The sequence below is a fragment of the Oncorhynchus keta genome, chromosome 21, assembly GCF_023373465.1.
Source record: "Oncorhynchus keta strain PuntledgeMale-10-30-2019 chromosome 21, Oket_V2, whole genome shotgun sequence".
NCBI lineage: Eukaryota > Metazoa > Chordata > Actinopteri > Salmoniformes > Salmonidae > Oncorhynchus > Oncorhynchus keta.
In genome coordinates, this window is record NC_068441.1 from 40,192,004 (window position 1) to 40,206,108 (window position 14,105).

The window sequence follows — 14,105 nt, forward strand, 5'->3', positions numbered from 1 at the left end:
TGGTATGGGTCCCGTGTATTAACAAATAACATTGGTATGGGTCCCGTGTATTAACAAATAACGTGGCTATGGGTCCCGTGTATTAACAAATAGCGTGGCTATGCGTCCCGTGTATTAACAAATAGCGTGGCTATGCGTCCCGTGTATTAACAAATACATTGGCTATGGGTCCCGTGTATTAACAAATAACGTGGTATGCGTCACGTGTATTAACAAATAACGTGGCTATGGGTCCGTGTATTAACAAATAGCGTGGCTATGCGTCCCGTGTATTATAAAATAACATTGGTATGGGTCCCGTGTATTAACAAATAACGTGGTATGGGTCCGTGTATTAACAAATAACATTGGTATGCGTCCGTGTATTAACAAATAAGCGTGGTATGGGTCCCGTGTATTAAAAATAGCGTGGCTATGGTCCCGTGTATTAACAAATAGCGTGGCTATGCATCCCGTGTATTAAAAATAACGTGGCTATGCGTCCCGTGTATTAACAAATAAGCGTGGCTATCGTCCTGTGTATTAACAAATAGCGTGGCTATGCGTCCCGTGTATTAACAAATAGCGTGGCTATGCGTTCCGTGTATTAACAAATAGCGTGGCTATGGGTCACATGTATTAACAAATAGCGTGGCTATGGGTCCCGTGTATTATCAAATAACATTGGCTATGCGTCCGGTGTATTAACAAATAACGTGGTATGGGTCCCGTGTATTAACAAATAACGTGGCTATGCGTCACGTGTATTAACAAATAGCGTGGCTATGCGTCCCGTGTATTAACAAATAACGTGGTATGTGTCACATGTATTATAAAATAACATTGGTATGGGTCACGTGTATTAGCAAATGACATTGGTATGGGTCACATGTATTATAAAATAACATTGGTATGGGTCACGTGTATTATAAAATAACATTGGTATGGGTCACGTGTATTATAAAATAACATTGGTATGGGTCACGTGTATTATAAAATAACATTTGGTATGGGTCACGTGTATTAGCAAATAACATTGGTATGGGTCACGTGTATTAGCAAATAACATTGGTATGGGTCACGTGTATTAGCAAATAACATTGGTATGGGTCACGTGTATTAGCAAATAAGTGGGTATGCGTCACGTGTATTAACAAACGTACAAAGCAGAAAAAGATGAAGACAAAAAAAGACCATGCAAAACACTACGCTTATTCGTCACACATTAGTTATCTATCCACAGAGAGGGGGCAGAGAGTAAGAGAGAAAGAAAGAGCGATAGAGAGGCAGAAAAAGAGGAGAAAACAGAGAAGAGAGAAAGAAAAAGAAAGAAAAGGAGAGAGTGCATTTTGACTGTGCCATGCTCTTTATGTGGGGCCTATTGTTGTCACTGTGTGCAGTGGGTCTGGTCTGGAGATAGCAATCTGGTAAGAAAGAGTCTGAGAGGAGAGAGCTGAATCTAAGATGAACACAGTGGAGCTGGTCGAGGGTCTTATCATCCAAATGAAAGGGAACATCTACAACGGAGAGAGAATATATTCAGAGCTGGAGAGGGGGATAGAGGGGGGTGAAATGACCTCTGAGTTACGTTTGCAGACAAAGAAGAAGGTGTGTGTGTGTGTGTCATGTGAATTAGAATATATCTAGTCATAACAGTGGGACAATGAAGTCATAAGATATGGTCATATAAAAGCATTTGAGCCATTGAGTTTAAAGAGTTGGACATATTCAGTCATATGAATTTATGTATGAATTCATACCTGGCATACATTATGCATATTTTACATGAAGTAATACGATGTGATCTACTTGAAAAGTAAGAAGAACATGATGGATTTGGTCAAAAGAACTAGACATTAATTGCAATATCAGACAGAGATGAAATATTCTGGAAACAAGCCTACAGAGTCTATATAACAGTGGAGTGTTGCAAACTAATCATGGTCGATTTAGAAACAATTCACTGAGAAACACAAGCTAAGGTCAACTGAAGAATGTTCAGTTTGTAACAGTGCTGCTTGTAACACTGCTGCTACTCTGCAATTGCATGCTTGAATACAAAAAAAAGGAATAATGTTGCTGTTAATATCAAAATGCAAGATGGAGGTCCTTTGTCACACTGGTAGTTGTTTTTCAGTGCTGTAACACGGGTGGTGTATTCAGTACTGTAGCCTGGGTGGTGTAGTCAGTGCTGTAACCTGGGTGGTGTGGTCAGTGCTGTAACCTGGGTGGTGTGGTCAGTCAGTACTGTAACCTGGGTGGTGTAGTCAGTCAGTACTGTAACCTGGGTGGTTGAGTCAGTGCTGTAACCTGGGTGGTCAGGTCAGTGCTGTAACATGGGTGGTGTGGTCAGTGCTGTAACCTAGGTGGTGTAGTCAGTGCTGTAACCTAGGTGGTGTAGTCAGTGCTGTAACCTGGGTGGAGTAGTCAGTGCTGTAACCTGGGTGGTGTGGTCAGTCAGTACTGTAACCTGGGTGGTTGAGTCAGTCAGTACTGTAACCTGGGTGGTTGAGTCAGTGCTGTAACCTGGGTGGTGTGGTCAGTGCTGTAACCTGGGTGGTGTAGTCAGTACTGTAACATGGGTGGTGTGGTCGGTGCTGTAACCTGGGTGGTGTAGTCAGTGCTGTAACCTGGGTGGTGTAGTCAGTGCTGTAACCTGGGTGGTGTAGTCAGTGCTGTAACCTGGGTGGTGTAGTCAGTGCTGTAACCTGGGTGGTGTAGTCAGTGCTGTAACATGGGTGGTGTGGTCACTGATGTAACCTGGGTGATGTTGTCAGTGATATAGCCATGTTCGGTTGCTCAGTGTTGTAACCTGGGTGATGTTGTCAGTGCTGTAACATGGGTGGTGTGGTGCATCGCTGTAGCTAGGTCGATGCACTATGAAAGGACTATATATATATGAGAGAGAGAGAGAGAGAGAGGTGAGGAGAGAGAGACGGAGAAATAGAGTGCTTAAGCCACCATTTCCAGAAATAGACAATTTTGCTTAACAATACATAGGGGAGGGCATAGCAAGGAAATCAATAGCCTTTTAACGACCAGTTCCAACCTAGAAAGAACAGACACACGGGTTGGGGTCCATATGACTCATGAAGTGGAGAATTTAAATTGAATTCAATTAGAATTTCAACAACCTTTAAGTTATGGAATTGGAATTAGACTGTTTGGATTGGAATTCAATATTTGCAAATTTCCCAGTTAATTAAATGTATGCTTTAAGTACAAAAATATTGACTGCAGGATGTGTTGAATCATTTCAACTTGTGATATGATCAGCCTGAGAGGATTGAAATCAAAAGTGGAAATGTTGGTGATAATAATGGTAATATAATTATTGGAATTTACCTAACATTTGAATTGAGAGGAATTTAATCATCTTTGAATTCAAAGACTGACCTGGAAATTGAATTCAATGGAATTTACAGGGAGAGGAATTTACAGGGTGTCCTGTGTGAATTTAAGTATGCTCTCTCTAATTCTCTCTTTCTTTTTCTTTCTCTCTCTTGGAGGACCTGAGCCCTAGGACCATGCCTCAGGACTACCTGGCATGATGACTCCTTGCTGTCCCCAGTCTACCTGGCCGTGCTGCTGCTCCAGTTTCAACTGTTCTGCCTGCGGCTGTGGAACCCTGACCTGTTCACCGGACGTGCTACCTGTCCCAGATCTGCTGTTTTCAACTCTCTAGAGACAGCAGGTGCGGTAGAGATACTCTGAAAGATCGGCTATGAAAAGCCAATTGACATTTACTCCTGAGGTGCTGACCTGTTGCACCCTCGACAACTACTGTGATTATTATCATTTAAACATCTTGGCCATGTTCTGTTATAATCTCCACCCAGCACAGCCAGAAGAGGACTGGCCACCCTTCATAGCCTGGTTCCTCTCTAGGTTTCTTCCTAGGTTCCGGCCTTTCTAGGGAGTTTTCCCTAGCCACCCTGCTTCTACACCTGCATTGCTTGCTGTTTGGGGTTTTATGCTGGGTTTCTGTACAGAACTTTGAGATATCAGCTGATGTAAGAAGGGCTATATAAATACATTTGATTTGAGGGAATTGAATTAGAAATGCATTTGTGGGGTTAACCCCAACCCTGACACACACAAAGGGTCTGTCCGTCTGTCTCTCTGTCTATGTGTCTATCTGTGTGTGTGTTGTTTTTGTGGGGATAAGTCATAAGGGAGTCAGCTGTTTTTGGTTGGGAATGTAAGATTAGTTAATCTAGCGAATGATGTCGGATACAAACCCTAAAAAATGTACAGAGTGAAAACATCACTTCCCATTATGGGAGAAACACACAAACACAAACACACACACACACACACACACACACACACACACACACACACACACACACACACACACACACACACACACACACACACACACACACACACACACACACACACACACACACACACAGATAGAGAGAGAGAAAGACAGAGCGCGAGAGAGACAGAGAAAAACAGAGAAAGACAGAGTGAGAGAGACAGAGAAAGACAGAGAGAGAGCCTGACTCTAATGAAATATTATAGGATTAATATTAGGACAGCGTTGTCTCACTTGGACAGGCTAACAATGCTGCTCAATATTGCACAATGTCAAACTGGGCAAGTTTGCAGGGAGAAATAGAATGAAATGCTTCTCAATCCCAGTCGTCCCAATGAAATGAAGGGTTAATCCGGAAGGTAATAAAGGGCCACACAGCGGCTAGTGCACTTAGCGTAGAACTAGCATTATTACAGGCTAACAATGTGGTACCCTACTGCTCAGTACTGTAATGTATCCAAGTGAACAGAGTTTGCAGGGAGAAATAGAATGAAATGCCTCTCAATCTCCATGCCTCAAATCCCTGTCACTCTGTGACTTTGTGGAAGACTTTAACCCACTTAACCAAAAAAAGTCACCATGTTTTCATCATCATATAAAGCCCTAGTTATATTGTTACTTTGACAAAGTCATTTTTTGAGATTATTATTTCATTCATTAATTAGTGACTCATTTTAAGGTAAAACATTTTTAAAGAAAAAACATGTCCCTCATTTTAAAGTCAACCGTGTTTTGTAAAATGAACTCTCGTTTTAATATGGTGAAAATATTCCTTTTTAAATATTTGTTTCAAAAGAAACATTGAACATCTAACAGTAAAATCATAGTGTAAAAGCAGGTGAGCCGGTTGTACTCTGTTGGCCATTTTCTGGTGGAAAACTGAACGGGTCGAGCAAAACACACCAACCCATAGATTGACAAGCAAAAATAAAAGTGTTTAAAAAGTCTGAAACTTGCATTTAATTGCCACTCCCTGTTGCACACAAGAAGCTCCCATTCCTCGTGCCACATGGGGATTTACTGATTCGGTCAACACGGTTACGTAATGGCACTTACTATAGACAGTTTTTAATTTAATCTCTTGAGATGGGAAAACATGTTTTTATTATTTTTAAGTTGAACAAGTGCTCTCTATTTGAGAATGTTAAAATGTGAAATGTTACACTACCCAAAAGGGAACAACCCAGACTGATCGTTTCAAGGAAAGATGAGAGGTTTTCAGTTTGTAATATGTCCACTGTCCAATGTTCCCGTAATGTTCATGTCAGAGGAAAATAATATGGCAATGTTGTAGCAACGTCGAGGCAACATTGTGATAGTATTAGATGGATGCTAATTTGTTTTTGCCCTTGTGTCTGTCTCACTGTTAAGACACACCATTCCTCCATCTCTCTTTTCACTTGGTTTCTTGCTTTCTAAACCCTCTTTTCTACCACCTCTATATTTTAAGCTCTTATACTATATGTCTGTTTTTTCACCGTGTTCTTTTGTGCCACCAACATCTTGCCCTCAGGCCAAGCTTTAGCCCTACTCCTGGAGATCCCCACACACACACAGACACATATACTTCCCTCCAACCCACACAGACACATATACTTCCCTCCAACACACACACACACACACATACACTTCCCTCCAACCCACACAGACACATATACTTCCCTCCAACCCACACACACACACACCCCTCCAACCCACACACACACACACACACACCCCCTCCAACCCACACACACACACATATACTTCCCTCCAACCCACACACACACACACACCCCTCCAACCCACACACACAACCCAATTGCCTTTGTGCGCTTGTTTCAAAGAGATAAGTGCAGCATGAGTGAGTGAGGGAGCATTAGCTAGTGGATCTATCTGTGTGCCAGTGCCACAATTATTCCAATATCTCCATTAAGCATTCAGAAACTGAGGAGGCTTGTGTCAAACAGGACATTAAGTTAAATGCAAAGGACACGTGATCCATCACCCCCAACAGTGAACTAGCTCACACATTTCAGTAAGGAGGTAGTAGAAAACTGAAATGAAAAACTGTATATTCTTCATCTCAGTGTGACAATTAGAAAGAGGGAGAAAAGGATTAGAAAGGGAGGGAGAGAGAAAGAGAGAGAGAAAGAGAGAGAGAGAGAAAGAGAGAGAGAGAGAGAGAGAGAGAGAGAGAGAGAGAGAGAGAGAGAGAGAGAGAGAGAGAGAGAGAGAGAGAGAGAGAGAGAGATGAAAAAAAAACACCAGGTAACTGACAGAATAAAGGAAACACGTGGGTACACTGAACAAAAATAGAAACGCAACATGTAAAGTGTTGACCCCATGTTTCATGAGCTGAAATAAAAGCTGCCATTTATAGTCTACTGAGCTCAAACCTGAACATTGTTTCAGTTCTGTGCAACTTCCAGTGCGTGATACTGTGAACACTGAGGCTGTAACCGCTTTAAGTTACAGTTTCAGAGAGTGGTCAACTAGGCTCTGTGGCTAGTTGATCATTATGGAAGCCTACCAGAGTGGCCCACCACCAAAAGCAATGGAGGAAATTGATCTCATAACATTTTACCATGGAAATTGTGGTTCTATCAATCAGCCTACAGTAGGAGCCAATGTGTGGTGTTCAATGTAGGCCTACATTTCATGAGACAAAAAAACATGCAGGGCTTAACATTAACCTGTTTATCCACTTGTCCATCAGACAAGGAGGTGACTGAAAATGTTGTTGTGTTGTTTGATGCAAGAAACCACTTCATTGCTATTTCCATACCATTATGACAGAGAATTTATTTGAATTATGCTATCCTCTGCCAATTGGCTACTTAGCTTATTCAAGCCTGCCTCAAAACAAAACTCTGCCCCTTTAAGACAAAAACAAAACAACGATTTACCTGACTTGGAGTGACAAACTGCCCTTGCTGTCTCTGCCTGGCCAGCTCCCCTCTCTGGGATTCTCTGCCTCTGACCCTATTATGGGAGCTGAGTCACTGGCTTACTAGCGCTCTTCCATGCCGTCCCTAGGAGGGGGGTGTCACTTGAGTGGGTTGAGTCACAGACGTGATCTTCCTGTCCGGTTTTGCGACCCTCTGGCTTGTGAGGTGGAGGAGATCTTCGTGGGCTATACTCAGTCTTGTCTAAGGGTAGTAAGCGGGTAGTCTGTATCTCTCTAGTGGTGTGGAGGCTGTGCTTTGGCAAAGTGGGTGGGGTTATATCCTGCCTTGTTGGCCCTGTCCGGGGGTATCGTCGGATGGGACCATAGTGTCCCCCGACCCACCAGTCTCAGTCTCCAGTATCTATGCTGAAATAGTTTATGTGCCAGGGGGCTAGGGTCAGTCTGTTATATCTGGAGTATTTCTACGGTCTTATCTGGTGTCCTGAGTGAATTTAAGTATGCTCCCTCTAATTCTCTCTCTCCTTCCCCTCCCGGAGAACCTGAGCTCTATGACGATGCCTCAGGACTACCTGGCCTGATGACTACTGGCTGGCCCCAGTCCACCTGGTCGTGCTGCTGCTCCAGTTTCAACTGTTCTGCCTGTGACTATTGAACCCTGACCTGTTCACTGGACGTGCAACCTTGTCCCGGACCTGCTGTTTTCGACTCACTCTCTCTCTCTCACACTCTACCACACCTGCTGTCTCGACCTCTGAATGCTCGGCTATGAAAAACCAACTGACATTTACTCCTGAGGTACTGACCTGTTGCACCCTCTACAACCACTGTGATTACTATTTGACCCTGCTGGTCATCTATGAACATTTGAACATCTTGAAGAACAATCTGGCCTTAAATGGCAATGTACTCTTATAATCTCCACCTGGCACAGCCAGAAGAGGATTGGACACCCTTCAGAGCCTGGTTCCTCTAGATTTTTTCCTAGGTTCCTTGCATTTCTAGGGAGTTTTTCCTAGCCACTGTGTTTCTATATCCACATTGCTTGCTATTTGGGGTTTTAGACTGGGTTTCTGTATAGCACTTTGTAACATCTGCTGATATAAATACATTTGATTGACTTGTATTTCAAAGATGTCTAGAAATGTACACATTTTGTCCTCTTGTAGGAAGTAATCACTCCCCCATTGCTGACTACAAATGATTTTCAACTGGGCTAATAACTCACTAACTAGCAAAGGATATGAACAAATATACAACAGGTGGGTCTAATCCTGAATGCTGGTTAAAAGCGCATTCCAGCCAGTGTCTATTCTACCACTGGCTAAATCTATGATGTTAAAATGCCTATTTTCTCTGTTTCATCTGACTGGACAAGCCACTGTCATCAGCCCAACCAGGCAAGTTATAAACTTGATCTCCACTATAAAAACATCTAGACATTCTCAGATTTATTTAGACTAACATTTTAGTTGTTTTCAACAGCGGAGATTTGTATAAACCTTGCTGTCTGTCTCTCCGACATTTGCAACATTATTTCAATACTCAAATTCGATCTCCAGCTGTCCCATAGTAATGAACGAGTCAGGACGAGACAGGCAGGCAGCGTTTCTCAGCCAGTCGAAATCATGAATCAGCTGGCATCATTTTATGGATATATTTTTTTAAAAGCCAATTGAAAAAAGGTCAAACGAAACGAAGTGCAGCTACTATAGTTTGCAGTCTTTCCAGCTTCAATTTGAAGTTATTGTGTTAGCTGTGGTGTTGGCTAGCTCCTCTGAACAACAGTGTAATAAAGGTCACAAGAAAACAGCTTAAACAAATGCAAACGCAGCTACTTTGCTGTTATTCTGGCTGCACTATTTGATGTAACTGTAAGTTAGCCATAGTTGGCGAACTAGCAAACAAGGGATAAGAACATTGCCAGCCAGTATGGCAATGGAACATTTTGAACTAACCAATGGAACGAATGACCAGCCGGCCTGGGGAGCAACCCTAGATTTGTGTCGGACTATAACTTGTGGAAGGATGAGATACTGTGAAAAACATTTATCCAATCATTTTTAACATTTTTATTTCACCTTTATTTAACTAGGAAAGTAAGTTAAGAGTAAATTCTTATTTACAATTATGGCCTACACCGGCCAAACCCGGATGACACTAGGCCAATTGTGCACCGCGCTATGGGACTCCCAATCACCTCCGGTTGTGATACAGCCTGGATTTGAACCAGGGTGTCTGTAGTGACGCCTCTAGCACTGAGATGCAGTGACTTAGACCGCTGCGCCACTCAGTAACTAAATCCAAATAAAGTTGTTTATGAAAATTTGTCAATCATTATTTGAAGATGTTGATAACCTGTTGTATAAAAGTGATAATGCCCGAGCAGCCAGTGTTTGGAGGATATACTGGCATCCTGAGATCTCAAGATGAAGTCGAGGGCTTAACAACACCCATGTCAATGTATTCTCCAAACACCGGCTTCTCAGACATTATCACTTAAATGTGTACACTTGGCTACATGCAACTCTCAGTTTGATCTCAAAACAAGCGCATCTATTCATGACCGCTCATGCTGTAAAAACTGTCCAGTTCAAAGTGAATGGCACTGATCCATATATGGCAATGTTCTATTTGCAGTATAAGCCTACTGCAGCTGTGATTGGTTATGAGTATGAGCGGAGTCATGCGTGTTAATGCAATATAATCCTACTCCCAATGCGTTCTGCCTTCAACAAAAATATCTTGCATAGTTAGTTTTGCATACTAATAAGTCTTGCATAGTTAGTTTTGCATACTAATAAGTCTTGCATAGTTAGTTTTGCATACTAATAAGTCTTGCATAGTTAGTTTTGCATACTAATACGTCTTGCATAGTTAGTTTTGCATACTAATAAGTCTTGCATAGTTAGTTTTGCATACTAATAAGTCTTGCATAGTTAGTTTTGCATACTAATAAGTCTTGCATAGTTAGTTTTGCATACTAATAAGTCTTGCATAGTTAGTTTTGCATACTAATAAGTCTTGCATAGTTTGTTGTGTTTCGGTATGTTGCATTGAAAGTGGCTAATAATGCATTGATTCGATCACAAATCCAACAGTAAAAGGGAAACGTTGAAGATGTTAATTAATTAACGGGGAAAACTCTAGAAAGTTGAGTGAAGTTCAATCTCGTGCTTCTCTGAGCGGGCTGATTATTTATTTTGTGCGGCAGACCCAGGGGAGCTGCGTGCTTCTCTGAGCGGGCTGATATTTATTCTGTGCAGCAGACCCAGGGGAGCTGTGTGCTTCTCTGAGCGGGCTGATATTTATTCTGTGCGGCAGACCCAGGGGAGCTGCGTGCTTCTCTGAGCGGGATGATATTTATTCTGTGCGGCAGACCCAGGGGAGCTGCGTGCTTCTCTGAGCGGGCTGATGGATAAGAGCGTCTGCTAAATGACTTAAATGTAAATGTAAATATTTATTCTGTGCGGCAGACCCAGGGGAGCTGCGTGCTTCTCTGAGCGGGCTGATATTTATTCTGTGCGGCAGACCCAGGGGAGCTGCGTGCTTCTCTGAGCGGGCTGATATTTATTCTGTGCGGCAGACCCAGGGGAGCTGCGTGCTTCTCTGAGCGGGCTGATATTTATTCTGTGCGGCAGACCCAGGGGAGCTGCGTGCTTCTCTGAGCGGGCTGATATTTATTCTGTGCGGCAGACCCAGGGGAGCTGCACACGGGAACATTGCCGAATATGATAGTAAAACAAAAGCACACGCGCACACAGCTTCCCTTCATCAGTCATCTCATCTCAGTGATGTCCCTCCCGTAGACTGCCTCCTCTGTCCTTCCCATTTGTGAGACAATACAGTCTCTGTTGTGTCTAGCTCTCTTCATGTCCTCTATAGCCCTACTGTCCCAGTCTCATCCACATGATTTCAATACCTCATCTAAACTCACTTTGAAACTTCACTCCAATAGAAAACTTAACTACCTTACTTCAGCTTACTACAGAAATTCCCCCTCTAGTATCACCCTTCCCATCCCGTCTGTACCTTGGTGATCTTGGGGTGGGCACAGCGGTTGTTGCCGGTGGTGGCATGCATCCAGCTACTCTCCAGCGGGACACACTCCTGCCTCAGAGAACACTTCTTCTCCTGGACACACCAGCCACACTCAAACCTGGGGTCAGCCTTCAGACACATGCCACAGCTGTCCCTCAAAGCAGGGCACTTGTACAGGTGGGCTGGAGGGAGGGAGGAGGGGGAGAAAAAGGGAAGAGGGATGGAGAGAGGAGTGGGTGGGGGAGGGGGTTGGGAGAGAGTTTTTTGTTAACATGCTGAAAGCGTGAAATGACACATCCAACCCTATTCACACACCAGTCACAAGAGATAAACATAAACCAATTTAGACTTGAAAAGTATATACACTGAGTGTAAAATCATTAGGAACACGTGCTCTTTTTATGACAGACTGACCAGGTGAATCCAGGTGAAATCTATGATCCCTTATTGATGTCACTTGTTAAATTCACTTAAATTCACTCCTCTAGTACTGAGATGCAGTGCCTTAGACCGATGTGCCACCCGGAAGCCCCCAAAGCCTTGAGACAATGAGACATGGATTGTGTATCTGTGCAAATGAGGGAGAACTGCCATGACAAAATATTTAAGTGCCTTTAAATGGGGTATGGTAGTTGGGGGCCATGCACACCGGTTTCGGTGTCTCAAGAACTGCAACACTGCTGGGTTTTTCACGCTCAACAGTTTCTCGTGTGTATAAAGAAAGGTCTACCACCCAAAGGACATCCAGCCAACTTGACAACTGTGGGAAGCATTGGAGTCAACATGGGTACTTTGTGTCTATGCCCCAATGAACGGAGGCCTTTCTGAGGGAAAAGGGTAGTTCAACTCAATTTTAGGAAGGTGTTCCTAATGTTTTGTACACTCAGTGTACAATATATATACAAAGGTATGTGGACACCGCTTTAAATTAGTGGATTCAGCTATTTCAGCCACACCCGTTGCTGACAGGTGTATAAAATCGAGCACACATCCATGCAATCTCCATAGACAAAAATGGGCAGTAGAATGGCCTTACTGAAGAGCTCAGTGACTTTCAATGTTGCATCGTCATAGGATGCCACCTTTCCAACAAGTCAGTTCATCAAAGTGCTGTTATTGTGAAGTGGAAATGTCTAGGAGCAACAACGGCTCAGCCGCGAAGTGGTAGGCCATACAAACTCACAGAATGGGACCACCGAGTACTGAAGCAGGTAGCACATAAAAATTGTCTAACCCCGGTTGCAACACTCACTACCAAGTTCCAAACTGCCTCTGGAAGCAACGTCAGCACAATAACTGTTCGTCAGGAGCTTCTTGAAATGGGTTTCCATGACCGAGCAGCTACACACAAGCCTATGATTACCTCAATGCCAAGCGTCTGGAGTGGGGTAAAGTTAGCTGCAACTGTACTCTGGAGCAGTGGAACAACGTTCTCTGAGTGAAGAATGATGCTTCACCATCTAGCAGTTCGACGGACAAATCTGGGTTTGGCGGATGCCAGGATAACGCTTCCTACACCAATGCATAGCGCTAACTGTAAAGTTTGGTGGATGAGGAATAATCATATGTGAAGAATGCAACAAAGATGCAGAATCATCTGGCCAAGTGCATAAAGTTCCCGCAGTGCTCACAACAAGCAACCTCTGACAAAAGTCCCTCTACTTCTATTTGAGGTAAAATGATGAATCAGACACCTTATCGATAGCAACAGCTCATGGTCCTCCTGAAACCAGAAGTTTTTTTTGACTCAATTGAGGAATGTAGTCAGAGAAATGCTGATGAATGTCTTTCTCAAGCTGTGTAAGCAACTGGTTCACATCTGATGCCCACAGGCAATGTGTATTGGAAGTACAAGTGAAGGTCAAGCAAATCATAGAGAAGCAGACTATTGCAATCATCTCTGATGGGTGGTCGAATGTTCGTGGGCAATGAATAATTAACTACATCATCTCCACCCCTCAACCAGTACTCTACAAGAGCACAGACACAAGGGACAATAGACACACCCGTTTTTACATTGCAGATGAGCTGAAGGCAGTCATCAATGACTTTGGACCACAGAAGATATTTGCACTGGTGACAGACAATTCTGGGAACATGAAGGCTGCTTGGAAGTTTTTGTTGACTCAATGGAGGAAAGAGTCAATGGTGGAGTCCTACCCTCACATCACACCCATTGGCTGTGCTGCTTATGCATTGAATCTGCTCCTCAAGGACATCATGGCACTGAAAACAATGGATACACTCTACAAGAGAGCCAAGGCAATGGTTAGGTATGTGAAGGGTCATCAAGTTATAGCAGCAATCTACCTCACCAAGAAAAGTGAGAAGAATAAGAGCACCACATTTAAGCCGACCAGCAACACCAGTTGGGGTGGTGTTGTCATCATGTTTGACAGTCTCCTGGAGGGGATATAGTCTCTCCAATAAACGGCCATATCACAGTTTGCCGATATGGACAGCTCCATCAAGAGGATCCTACTGGACGATATATTTTGGGAGAGAGTGGTAAGCAGCCGTAAACTCCTGAAACCTATAGCAGCAGCTATTGCACTAATTGAGGAAGACAATGCCATCCTGTCTGATGTTCAGACTCTACTTGCAGATGTAAGAAGAAAAAAATCCATATTGCCCTGCCCACTTCACTGTTGCTCCAAGCAGAGGAAACTGCAGTTCTGAAATACATCAAAAAGCGTGAAGACTTCTCCCTGAAGACCATACACCCACAGAGTACATGTTGGACCCCAAGTATGCTGCCAAGAACATCCTGTCTGGTGCAGAGATCAACAAGGCCTATGGTGTCATCACTACCGTGTCTCGCCATCTTGGCCTGGATTAGGGCAAGGTTCTTGGCAGTCTGGTGAAGTACACTTC

At 43.4% G+C, this 14,105-nt stretch overlaps 1 protein-coding gene across 3 annotated transcripts in view; it reads right to left on the reverse strand.

Annotated features, from left to right (window-relative positions):
• LOC118399705 (plexin-A1-like) overlaps positions 1-14,105 on the reverse strand; it is a 365,392-nt gene that overhangs the window by 87,361 nt on the left and 263,926 nt on the right. For all 3 annotated transcript variants that reach the window (XM_052473927.1, XM_052473928.1, XM_052473929.1), the window contains exon 12: positions 11,223-11,413. In XM_052473927.1, coding sequence (XP_052329887.1) covers positions 11,223-11,413 — 191 coding nt within the window. The remainder of the gene's footprint in view (positions 1-11,222; positions 11,414-14,105) is intronic.